General features: G+C 35.6%; 2 protein-coding genes across 2 annotated transcripts; one reads left to right on the top strand and one right to left on the bottom strand.

Annotated features, from left to right (window-relative positions):
- Window positions 1-320: 320 nt before the first annotated feature.
- On the bottom strand, window positions 321-6867 carry LOC130723446 (nuclear transport factor 2-like). The gene is made up of 9 exons (XM_057574502.1): window positions 6571-6867; window positions 6323-6457; window positions 4357-4663; window positions 2846-3111; window positions 2565-2748; window positions 2232-2353; window positions 2068-2133; window positions 1897-1978; window positions 321-812 (listed from the first exon to the last, which is right to left on the bottom strand). Exons 1-9 carry the CDS (start codon window positions 6607-6609, stop codon window positions 601-603), a joined length of 1413 nt encoding a protein of 470 aa, XP_057430485.1. The 5' UTR covers window positions 6610-6867; the 3' UTR covers window positions 321-600.
- A 2255-nt stretch (window positions 6868-9122) lies between these two features.
- LOC130724519 (1-aminocyclopropane-1-carboxylate oxidase homolog 1-like) lies at window positions 9123-11977 on the top strand. Its single transcript, XM_057575758.1, has 3 exons — window positions 9123-9708; window positions 10243-10564; window positions 11560-11977. The coding sequence occupies exons 1-3, from the start codon at window positions 9188-9190 to the stop codon at window positions 11818-11820; spliced, it is 1104 nt and encodes a 367-aa protein (XP_057431741.1). The 5' UTR covers window positions 9123-9187; the 3' UTR covers window positions 11821-11977.
- The last annotated feature ends 1078 nt before the right edge of the window (window positions 11978-13055 follow it).

The raw sequence follows: 13055 nt of genomic DNA, 5'->3' as shown, positions 1-13055 counted from the left end.
CAAGCTTGAGATCTTTTTTCTTCTTTTTGTTGGTGGTGTTGTCCTCATCAAAATGACGTCAAGTTCAACGAGAAATTAAAGAGAACTTTATATTATTTATCAACTTAATTTTTATTATTTCATTATATCTCAGTTAATAATTTATAATTTCTTATCATGTTCTGTATATAAGATAATAACGTTGGCAATTTTTTTAAAAAATTCCAGTTATAAGATGTTAAATACAAAATATAAATAAACACATGCATTACATCAGTTATTATGGAAATAGAAATGGGCACACCAATATAATTCAAGCAATTGGTACAAACTCTGGCTACTTTAAAGAAAAGGCTTAACTAAATTTTTTTAATTCCCATTGGGACTAAAAATGTGTCATGTAATTTCCAAACATATAAGTCCTAGAGTAACAAATAAACCAGAAGCCCATGAACAAAATTTATCAGAAACGAAAATCTCACCATCATATTCCCTGAGCATCTTAATATAAGACTAAATATATCCAATATTTGGTCTAATCTATTGAAAATTGACTATTTAGAGCTGAAATATAAGAACCCAAAACTGGATGGATACGCTTGCTAGTTTTTCTTTTTTGCTTCACGACTCAGCTAGATTCTGACCATTTCTTGGTACTTGATGTCCTGAATATCCCCTCTCTTGGCGCGGACTGGGTCGATAGAAACCATTTCCTCTCGACTTGGTATACTCACGATCACCACCATCTTGGCCACTTCCCCTGCCATAGCTCCTAGAACCAAAACGACCTCTTGGTGCCTCTGATTGATAGCCTCCCCTGCCTCTACCCCGTCCTGTTAACAGAGTGAAAACAAGTGTGAATGTGTGATGAAACAAAGCTGAAAATATGGAATAGTTGAGTTATGCTGAGAAAAACAGGAAGACTTCAAGGAAAACAGAAGGTGGAAACTGGCAACTATTCACTCAGCATAACAACAAATATATTCACACCCAAATTCCTCATCCACCTTGGAGAGATAAAATAATAGAAGAGAGAAGTGAGAGATATAATGGGTGATGTGATAGGAAAAGAACATAGGGATATGAATAAAAAGTTAGTGAAAATAAGATGGAAGAGGAAGTGGGTGTAAATCTATAAAAACTGCTTAGTATGATCAGTGTCAATGTCATCACTAGTATAAGACTGAATAAGTTACTTTGGACCCTGAAAGATTAGGGAACGGTCAATTTAGTCCTTCAAATACAAAAATAGGCAAAAGAGTTCCTGAAAGATGAAAGATGTTCGATTTAGTCTTTCCAGGCATTATAACTGAAAAGCTTTTTCATCTTTCAAGGACTAAATTGAAGGTAATTTTCATCTTATTGGAACTAAATTTGATTGTTTTTCTTTAATGGATGAAAATGCCTATTTCTATAGCTAAGAAACCCACACTGAGCGACCACTAATCTTTCAAGGACCAGAGTGACTGTTCAGTCTTTGATATAAATGGCTGGTAAAAAATCGTGTTAGAATATCATTTTGAAAAATTTATGATGAGTTTTTCACTGAAGCATAAACTGGTTAAACCAGACAACATATCATCATCCGGATGTCACATGCATGAAGCACCATTAAACAGTGATGCTGACAAATTTGAACATTGAACGATCACAGTAAACCTAATGTCATCCTTATAAAAAATTAGCACATGTAATTGCTCAAAAATGCATGTCACACAAGAATCCACTACCAGTTCCATCAACTCATTCCTCAATTAGTAAAACTGGAACCAGAGATAGGTTGTTTCACCACAATTATATGTCCAAAACAGTATGTTGGAACCATCCATGATGAAGAAATTGAGGAGAAAAAAGGAAGTAAAATTAAAATATAATAATAATAATGATATAAATAATGATGGCAAAAGAAGGGCATACTTCCTCCTCGAGAAGGAATGTTACTGTTTGGTCTCCGCTCTTCAATGTATGCTTGTCTTCCCGCAATCTGAACAGATCCTGCCTGAAAACATAATACAACAAACATGAAACTACATCATAATTAATGGGTAATACACATCTCAAACTTATAATTTACAAGCAAATCCAAACCTGGACTGCATTATGAACTCCTGACATATCTTCGAATTCAACAAATGCATAACAAACACCAACGTCCTGGGTATAAGTAAAAAGCTCAGATCATAAATCATAATGGGACATAAGTGTACTAAAATTAATATTATATTTGAATTTGAATATGAAAATGCATATACCTTACGACTTCTTATGACAACACCATCAGGTCTGATTCTACCAAAATTCTTGAATTCCTCTTCAACTTCAGAAGGAGACACCGTAGGTGACAAATTTCTCACGTAAACCGATTTGATTTCATCTGCAAGCATTTACAAGGAAATAAAGATCAATGGTAGAGACCAATGAATATATGATAAATACCAACGGTCTAAACATAAAAACACTTCATAGCTTCTTTTAAACATATTAGTTTAGCTCACAGTGAGCCATGAAAATATGCTCAATACCAGAAAGTAACTATACAAGTGGATGAACATAATAATCAATTCTTAACAAGTACACACAAAAACCTTCATCTTCTGTTGCAGGAAGCTCCTCCACTCCCTCAGTTTCAGACCTTTCAAATGCATTTGCTGAAGCAGTAGTTTGCTGACTGCTACTCTGGGGAGCAGGATCCCATTCTGAAGAGGACACATGCTTATGAGAAGGCTGAGAAGCCGCAGATGGTGTAGATTGTCCTTTCGCAACCCGTAACTTCCAATAACAGTCCATAAAATGGTCAGTTCCCATGTCATAACTGAATTTCAACAGAAAACACAATTTAGAGATTAATATGATGATTAACACATACTATGGAGGCATAAGTGTGCTTTTGTGGCTCCCCGGCAGATTCCTCAGGAGATGCAGGTGCATGGTCTTGCACTGGATTCCCTGAGGATTGAAGCAAACCAATTGACTCTTCAACAGCATTATCCTCCCTAATATGTTCAGAATCAGGGCCTCGCTGCATTCCTTGCTCTGAAAATCCATAATTACCAACTACACCATTTTCTTTGACCTCATTTGTAGCAGCAAACTCCCGAGCCTGGATATCTTCCCCAAGCAGATAGTTGGATACTGAAAAATGCATGGCTCTTAATAACTTGAAATCTAAAAGTTTACAGAATGAGTTGTATTGCATAATCAGCCAAAGTGGTCACTTCCCTAAAATTTTCTGAAGTAAAAATTGTTTCTTTTTTCAAGGACAACTTTTATCATTAATAATAACGGATTGAGGTTTTGGTTTATGGATAAGCTTCATTGACAGCCACCAACTTTATAAAGTAAAACAATAGCCAAACATTTGCAGCCATAATCTGCATTTCGGTCTAGGGGCAAGGTTAAGTTTGCAAAACTCTTCAATTTCAGGTACTAGAAATTCATATCCGATTTTATCATTCAATATCTGAAACTTAAAGCTAACCTTCAATTTGCTAACAGAAAGTTTTTCCAACCAATTTGAAGAGTTTAGTGTTTTTTAAGTGTTTTCAATGAGATAATAATGGTCAGAGGCAGTTGACAACTGATAATGATGTAGCCAAGACAATTGCGATAATGCTAAATTACAAACATGGTACCTGTAAACAGTAGAAGTGAATGTGGGGAAGATAATGGCTTGAGGTTTATGAACTTGACTTAGGATTTCTTACTAAAAGAACATATGAACTAGAGACTGTTCGATACTAGCAAAACAGCTAAAGAACACATGATTAGCAGCCTGATATACGTGAACTTAGATGAGATCCATAATCACATAAAAGGACCGTAACACCCAAGGGAAGACTAATAGGACTCAATTGTAAGGTATGGGACATAAGTCCCACATTTGAAGTATAAGATAATAGTGTGGGATTTAGAAAGCCTTGGGTTCTCCAACTACAGCAGCTAGCTTTGCTTTTGTGGTATGGTTCTCTCAGTGTTCTTATCAATTGGTATCACCATATCCGAACCTTTCCCCATGTCTCTTAGCTGCAAAATGAGCGGTGCAAGTTCACCTAGGACTAATCAAAGGGCCAGTGCCCAGCTAGCCAGCATGGGCCCCGGGGCTACGGAGCAGAGTGAGATGCTAGGATCCAACTACAAGGCATGGGACTTGAGCCCCACATTGGAAGTATGAGATTCTAGTGTGGTATTTATAAGGCCTAAGCTCGCCAACTAGAACGACTAGCTTTTGTGATATATATATTCCCCCAAGGTTCTTATTAGAGACACAGACACAATGACATGAGTTCAAATAATTACATATGGAGAAACAAATTTATATTGCAAAAATTGATAACTTTTCAATTCAGGTACAAGAACACAAGCTGACTCAGAACTTACCTGGCTCATTAATTGTACTCGGAGCATTCAGTTTGGAATCAAGATTGCTCTGAGCTAAAAAGACTGCTTGGTGGTGGGGAAAGTGATCCTCTTCAACAAAGTGAAAAATATCATTAAGCACAAAAAAACCTTTTTCTTGGGGCGCAAGGAAGAATGTCTGCATAAATTTCCTCCTCTGGTTGTAGTCCTTAATTTGCACAGATCCGGAAACCATCACAAGAACACCACCACTCCAAGATTCCAGAGATTGTGCGGTCTTGATTTCAATTCCAGTATAACTAAGTGACATAACCAGTGCATGAATTTGCTGCCCACACCACAAAAAGTTTTTTAGTTAATTAGTTCACATGAGCTATAAGAGTTTTACTATAATTGTACATCCATAAACAATTGAAGATGCCAAACCTCTTTAAAAAATGAAGTACTAAATAAAGTGTTAGAAATCTATCAGCAGAATGAACAGCTTATCAGTTTAGTTTTCACATATGAAGTATTTAATAGAGTACTAAGAGGGCACTACTACTATCTAAGGATTATAGGCTGGAAGGATCCAAGATAAAGTGAGAATATAGGGAGGTTGAAACTGTTTCATGCATTCATATTCTAAATTTGAAGGTAAACAAGAAAAAGATGTTTAAGCCCTCAATCATCAAGACAATGCATCTTTAAAGACAGAAACCTGGGTGAATCCATAGTATTATATGCCGTCAGTTACCAACACCACCACCAATAACAACAACCAAAACCTAATCCCACTAAGCGAGGATATGTAGTCCATTGCCATTTTAAAATTTTCTTTTCCAACTGCTGATACATTAATGTTAAGTTCAATAAAACAAATCATTGCTAATGCAAATCTACAATTTTCAACAAATTGCATAAACGATTTAGGAAGGAATGAAGGATCCTTCAAACAGTTGTCAGAAAAAAAACAAAGAGCGTTAATAAATCCATGATAACGCAAGGAACTACTTCCTACAAACAAAGCCAACTAACACAACAAAATTATGACTCCTTCAGTCCGCAAAAAAAAAAAAAGATCTCAAAGGGCATGCCAAAAAGTACACTCTTCATCGTTGACAAGTCAAATCAAGGCTGCCATCAAGTCCAAGTGCAAGTTATTCCAAGCTAAACATAAAAGAAAATAGAGATCCATAGCAACAACTGAGAGATCTATGGGAAAAAAAGAAGCAGCTGGTAACAAACCACAGGAAGTAACAACTCTAATTGAGGCATTAAACATTCTGGTTACTAGGTTGTGATATGGAACGAACAAGTTGCTCATTATTCAAATACATCTCTTTTTCGGTTGTTCCCATAAGCTTATAAAGTTAAACTCGTAGTAAGTGCAATGGACAGGAGTATTTCAAAAGAGGATGCAATAATACCAGATAATAAGGGCACACTATAATCAATAAAACTAGCATGCATTAAATTCCAAATAATGATTTTTATCCATTTGAAATGTAAAGAGTTCACACCGTTGAACATGGTTTGATAGTGCGGTCTGCATCACATGACGCAAGCCATAATAATGAGGTAGCGGCAGTGCAAAAAGCCACGCCACGCAACAATTGTAAAAGTTACACGTAAAGACTATCGTAATGCCGAAATGGCCGCAGCAGAATGTGATGACCTCATTTTTATATCCCGTTTAAATGCAACAAGTGAAACCAGTCAACTAAAACCCACCATGATTGAAAGCCAAAAATCCGCTAATTCAACCCCCCAGAGCAGAAAATAGGCGCAAATAACGGATAGAGGGGAGCCCTCAGATATAGCTCCGCGATACCCGCTATTTGACAACACTGACCATAAGCAGCACACACACACACAACAAAACCTACTCGGACTCATAGCATAGCAGCCCTATTCACATCCAATGCAGGTCAACAAAACGGTACCAATCCTAAACAAGAAAAACAAAAAAGAAGCGCTATAGATACAGAAAAGGGAATAAATATACCAGCATTGCGGTGGCAGTGTCTCTGGCGCTGCCATCGATGCGGAGCATGGTGCTGGCATCAGAGTAGAACTGGTGAACGAACTCTGGTTGATTCTGAAGCACATGGTAGTACTGGCCAACGAAGTAAGTCCCAACCTGAACCAATCAAGAAAACACAGATTACAGTACAGAAGAAGAAGATAGATTTGACGAATTCACGAGAGAAGAAGAAGAAGAAGAAGAAGAAGAAGAAGAAGAAGAAGAAGAACCTGAGCTGCAGTGAGGGGAATGGGAAACGGCGTAGCCATTGAAGAAATGGAAAAACCCTTCAAAACCCTAACGCTGCGAATTGAGATCTGCGTATGAATGAATCTACTCACACTCACTCACTCACGCGGAGAGAGAGAGAGAGAGAGAGAGAGATATATATATATATAAAGAAAGATGTGTGAGAAAAATGTGATTTGTTTTGTTTTGCTGAGAATGGATGATGATGATGATGTTGCCGCTACGATGCTGTCAGTGTGTGTGAGCCCCTTTTTCTCCAATAACCTCCACTCAATTCAATTCATTTCAAATGTTGATATAAATCTAGGATTAAATCTATATGTCTAGTAAAACTCAAATTATAAAATGATTTTACATTAAAATAAAAGTTGTTTTAAATATATTTGTTTTATACATAGGAACGGTAAAAGCAAAGCTACACTAGACTATGAGCACACAATGCCGTCAAAATATTCAACCCTTCTCGTGCTGCTTGGCGTGTCATGGTATCTGCAGGAGTATTCCTTTCCCTCGGGATTAACCCTACATTCACTGTCCAATCTCTTGTTAGTAGGTTCCTGATTCTTAAAATTGCTTCATTCTTCCAGTAGTTAGAAACGTCACTTTTTGTTGAACAATTTCCACGACCTGACTGCAATCTGCAACACAAACTACATTCTTGTAGCCAAGGTCCCAAGCGTGGAGGAGACCAGATTCCATTGCTACCAACTCTGCAACGAAGGGGGAGCCCGTGCCCAGGCTTACTGACACGCCCGAAATCCAATTGTCCATGGAGTCCCTCGGAATTGCACCGAAACCCATACGATGCACAGAAGGATTCCAACTGCCATCAACTTGAAGACGCACTTCTCCCACCACCAGAGTTATGATTGGACTATCTGCACTATTCATCCGTGTCGTGCTCCTCACCGGAGTTGTCGTCGGTATTAATTGTGAAACTTGTTTTCCATGTATAAAAAATTAAAATATTAATCACAATTGAACGAGAAAAATTAAGTATAGCATAATGAAGCTAAGTTATATTTTTTAGGTTTAAAAAAAGTTATATATATATAATAATAATAATAATAATATATATAGTATTAATCAGTTTAATTTAAATTTTTTTATTAGTTTAGTTGTAAGCATAAAGTAATTAGGGGATTGATTTTGGTTCCATTCCCCCTTAGTTTAACGTCATCCCTCTTTTTTCATAAACCCAAAATAGTATTTGTTAAAATAAAAATTCGCACTCATGAATTTAAGTTGATTTTCGCACTTTTAAGTGAGAAAGTACGGTGAGTTTTGCACTTAAAAGTGAGAATTTTATGTTGCATTATGATCCTTACAGCACACACTTATAACTGCGAATTTAAGTTGATTTTTGCACTTTTAAGTGAGAAATCATGATGATTTTCACAGTTAAAAGTGAGAAAATTAATTTACCAGACAGAAAAAAATGTGTGTTTCACACCTACTGCAGGTGTGAAAAAAAAACGACATACTTAGCCAAAAACGTTGAAAAACATCAAGGAAAGATGAGTAATTGAGAGCCCCACCTCGATGGTGAAGATTGGAAGAGCCGATGATGATGGGTAAGATGAGCAAGATGATTGTGGGTGATGTAGGTGAGTGAGATGAAGAAGATGATTGTGGGTGAGGTAGGGTTAATGTGGGAAGAGAATGGTGGTGAGAGAATGTTATGATTGATGAAGAAAAGGAAGAGGTTGGATGATGGTTACAAATTACAATGGTGAAGATTAAAGAAGAAGAACATCGTGAATAATGAAGGATAAAAAGAGGATGGTGATGGTGAGGTTGGTGAAAGATAAAAAAAGGATATGTAAGGATAAAAAATAATTATTTTTTAAAAGTATATAATATTTTTTATAGAATAAATTATAATGTATGTACGTATTATTTGAAAAGATTGGTGTAAATACATTTTATAAAATATATTAATAAAATTAACCCGAGGAAAAATAAAACAGAAAATTAATTTTACTTGAGTTACAAAGTTAAAACTTAATTATTTATTTTTACCATGTTTTCATTATTTGAAACTTGGGTCATCATCATATTGGTCACTATATCCGTCCCTGGTTGGACCGATTGAACCGATCTGTCTGGCCTAGTTTTCTAAATAATAATTTTTATTAAATCAAATTATAGAAAATAAAAATAATAATTTTTTTATCCTTATAATTGTTAACCCATTCGTGATACAATAGGTCCTTATCAATAAATGACTTTTTCGGGATTTGATCTTGCAACCTCACCTTTATGAGAATTTAATTTGTCTACGACTAAACCAACACCTTGTTGGTAAAATAAACTATTAATTAAGAAAATATAATATTTTCAGAAATTAAAAACATAAATATTATTTGACTTAAGTTACATATGCCAGAAAACAATCACGTTTTCTGGAACAAGGAAAGCAGCCCATATGTTTAATTATATAACATTTTTTATACCTCCTTGACTTCCATTTGAGTTAGTCATCTCTCCTTATCGGACTTTAATCATTGTATAAATACTCAGCATTGATTCTACATTTTGTGATCAGAAAGAAGCAGCAAGCACTGCTATTCAGGTGCTGGTTAACTCACTCTCAACATGGTGGTAAAAAACACAAACCAGTTAGAGGAAGTCACAGATTCCACTCATTATGATAGGGAAGCTGAAGTGAAAGCCTTTGATGATTCAAAAGCTGGTGTCAAAGGCCTTGTAGAGTGTGGGATAACCAAGATCCCACGCATGTTCCATGCTAACAAGCACTTGGACATCACTCATGAAAATTCCAAGTTGACTAGTATTCCCCTCATAGACCTCACTGATGAATATTCAGAGGTGATTGGTAAAATTCGAAGTGCATGTCATGAGTGGGGATTTTTCCAGGTGATTAATCATGGAATTCCCACTAGTGTCTTGGATGAGATGATTGATGGAATCAGGAGGTTTCATGAACAGGATTCTGAGGTTAGAAAAGAGTTTTATTCTAGAGATTTGAAGAAAAAAGCTATGTATTATTCCAATATTAGCTTGTTTAGTGGCCAAGCTGCTAATTGGAGAGATACATTTGGTTTTGCTGTTGCTCCTGATCCACCTAAACCAGATGAAATACCATTAGTATGCAGGTAATTTGGGGTAAATGCTAATTTTTCAGCTATGCTTTAGATATTGCAGCTTTTCTATTATGTTATGGGTGAGTTTTGGTAAACAGCTTAATTGAAATAAGCTCAAAATTTCTATGCTGTTTGGAAGAGCTTATTTGAGCTTATTCTAGCATATGTGTTCATGCAAGTGTTTGAGAGAGTTTATAAATAGCTTATGACCTACCTGTAAGCTATTTTAAGCTTACTTTCGTTAGTTGTCCAAGTTAGCTTATGAATAAGAGATTATAACCTATAACCTATTTTCAGCTTATTTCAATAAGTTTCTCATTTTAGCTTATGAATAAGCACTTATGCGATAAGTGCTTATTGTAATAAGTGTTTAATTAATTTATTTACCTATACGCAAAGAAACCACTTTTACAGGTGACCTACTAGTTACTCAAGTTAGAAGAGTTCCCAATCCCAACAGCTACATTACATGACATGCAATCATATTTCATGATCCTATCCATTTGAATTATTTTAGTAATTGATGAGTTGATTGTGTACTTGCAGAGATATTGTGATGGAGTATTCAAAAAAAATAAAGGAATTGGGTTTTACAATCCTTGAGCTATTGTCAGAGGGTCTCGGACTGAACCCTTCTTACCTCAAAGAATTGAATTGTGCTGAAGGACTCTTTGTTTTGGGTCACTACTATCCACCATGCCCTGAACCTAAATTAACTATGGGTACTACCAAGCATACTGATGGTAACTTCATTACATTACTTCTCCAAGACCAACTTGGTGGTCTTCAAATTCTTCATGAGAATCAATGGGTCGATGTTCATCCGGTACATGGTGCTCTGGTTGTAAACATAGGAGATCTTCTTCAGGTAAATATTACAAGTTACTATTATCAATTTTCATAACTTTCTTTATTTTGATTATCATCTAGGGTAGCAATCTCCTCAAGTTAGAGACATTCACATCCTGGTAGGACTAGCTCTCTCAGTGATGTTTTTACTGGAAACCTTGTTTGAGAATTCAGATGGATAAAGCCATTAAAAAATCTCTGAAATTTATTATTCTTTTGATCAATCTCTTAATTTTATATAAACATTGCATGTGGCCTACCCTTGAGAGGATTGTGAGGAATGTTGACTAAAATTATCAAAATTATCAAACGTGTAAAATATGGCACATGATTTGCCTCAGTGCTCAAGTATTATATTATCCCTGCTTTGACTATCAGTGGTTCAGATAATCTCAATCAATCACCCTAATCTTACTTCAGCAAAATATGTACCAATTCAGTTGGACTTTTTCCTTTTAGAAAGCTACAACTTAATATCAGTCACCAATTTGTTTTTATTTAATTGTAGAGAAAATAGTGACACTTTTCCTTGTTGTTTATCAGTCTTGGACTTTTTCCTCCTCTTAACAATTAGCCTAGCTCTGATCTTCTCGGTCGTTTCTTTTATTAATATTAGTTTAACAAACATATTTCTTGACAATAAAGACACAATATATAGTTGTTTCTTTTTACATATGACAAGTAAAAATAACTGCTTTTTCTGTCTACTTTTTTTGTTATCCTATGACCATTGTATATCTGTGATAATAGTCAACTGCTAACACTGACTATTGGTGTCATGAATTGTAACCAGTTTTGTTCTTGAAATTTAAGATTTCTTCTATCTATTCCATCCTTGCTAAAGTTTAATATGAGTATATGGTTAAACCAAATAATTCATCATGAACCACTTTCTCTGATTGTGTTTTCTTACCCCATAAACCACAGCATGAGACAAGATTATTTACAGGTTTTTCATTGACACAGTTTGTGAGAATAGAGTAATATTTATCAATTTCTTGTGTATTGGTGCAGCTTATCACAAATGACAGGTTTGTCAGTGTTTATCACCGGGTCTTATCACAGAACATAGGCCCAAGAATTTCTGTAGCAAGCTTCTTTGTGAATTCCCCTGACCCAATTGAAGGTACATTAAAGGTTTATGGTCCAATAAAGGAACTGCTTACAGAAGAAAACCCACCAATCTACAGGGATGTTACCATCAAAGATTTCTTGGCACATTATTATGCAAAGGGCCTTGATGGGAACTCTTCCTTGGAGCCCTTCAGGCTGTGAATTGAACATGAGAATGCACTCTTGATATGATTCCTATGGAGCTGGCTGTAATATACCTAAATAAAATGCCAGTTTCTGGTTTTCCATAATAAGTGACATTTATGTATATGATGTTTTGAAAAAATGAAATAAATGAATAATATGTTTGTTGATTAAATGCATAATGTATGGAATGAAATGCAAAGGTACCTTGTACTCATTCATGACTTCATGTCATCAAATGTTTATGTACATGAGGTAAAAAGAGAATTAGCTAGAACAAACTAGCTAAGACTGAAACTGAGTTAGTAACTAACCAACTTCTTATAAATACATGTGACCTGTGTAATTAATACTCCAATACACCCACGAGCTGGAGAGTGAATATTAATCAGTCACAACTTGGAAAGAAGATAAGAGAGAGGTTGAGGATCCAAATTCCAAGGGCTTGGTGAATATGTCTGGTTGATTGGAAGATGAAACCGATATCAAATGGAAGAGCTTGACTGGAAGAGCGGGTTTGTCAAAACTCGATTTAGCAGTAATATGGCGAGCTGATTGGCTATTGCAGTACAGCATAATGAGTTGAAGTATAGGTGAGCCATTGAAGCTCATAATAAGTGTTGGTCAGGTTCTATATTCAGGTCCAAAAGAAGATAATACCACAATTGTTTGTTTCTTATATTTCTATAAATAAGAGACTCACCAAGAAAAATACAAAAGACATTTATTACTCCCCTCAAGTGTGAGTCCATCCTTTTAACCATCAGCTCTGATACCATTGTTGACGAGATTCTCCCGGAACACTCATGAACTGTCACGCCATGTAGTAGTTAAGTATAAAACACTGCCAACTAAATGACGATAAGAAGCAGGGTTGCTTAAGGGAGCAGTACTAGCACAATCATGCACGTTTACAGTCTTTACCATAAGAGTTGGGGTTGGCTCGGAAGAAAATAAAGGGAGGAAGAAGATGAAAGGTGATAGAGAAGAAGGTATGATGAGGTTTTGTAATCTTTTTAGTCCTTAACGGTGTTAACATGTTTAGGATACAATGACAGTCTCTCCAAATAAATGACCTTCCTGAGGTTTCATCTTGTAAACTTACTCTTATGGAGATCTAGGTTTTTTTACCACTAGACCAACATTTTGTTTTGGTATGAGGTTTTATAATCTAATTTCACATGCCCCACTCTATTCTTAAGTGGATCTGTCCTGCTTTTTGTTGCAATATAATTTTTTTATAAGACAAATGA

Source organism: Lotus japonicus, chromosome 6, assembly GCF_012489685.1.
Source record: "Lotus japonicus ecotype B-129 chromosome 6, LjGifu_v1.2".
Lineage (NCBI taxonomy): Eukaryota > Viridiplantae > Streptophyta > Magnoliopsida > Fabales > Fabaceae > Lotus > Lotus japonicus.
Note: the sequence above shows the minus strand (reverse complement) of the source record. Positions and strands in the feature narration are given on the sequence as shown.

What these genes read in the sequence shown, in the direction of transcription:
- LOC130723446 (XM_057574502.1), bottom strand. Translation starts at nt 6,609, where the DNA reads ATGGCTACGCCGTTTCCCATTCCCCTCACTGCAGCTCAG. An exon ending in AGCACACTTATGCCTCCATA is followed by an intron (nt 2,749 to 2,845) that starts GTATGTGTTAAT and finishes TGTTATTGGAAG; the next exon opens with TTACGGGTTGCGAAAGGACA. An exon ending in GAGTTCATAATGCAGTCCAG is followed by an intron (nt 1,979 to 2,067) that starts GTTTGGATTTGC and finishes TTATGTTTTCAG; the next exon opens with GCAGGATCTGTTCAGATTGC.
- LOC130724519 (XM_057575758.1), top strand. Translation starts at nt 9,188, where the DNA reads ATGGTGGTAAAAAACACAAACCAGTTAGAGGAAGTCACAGATTCCACT. An exon ending in GAAATACCATTAGTATGCAG is followed by an intron (nt 9,709 to 10,242) that starts GTAATTTGGGGT and finishes GTGTACTTGCAG; the next exon opens with AGATATTGTGATGGAGTATT. An exon ending in ACATAGGAGATCTTCTTCAG is followed by an intron (nt 10,565 to 11,559) that starts GTAAATATTACA and finishes GTATTGGTGCAG; the next exon opens with CTTATCACAAATGACAGGTT.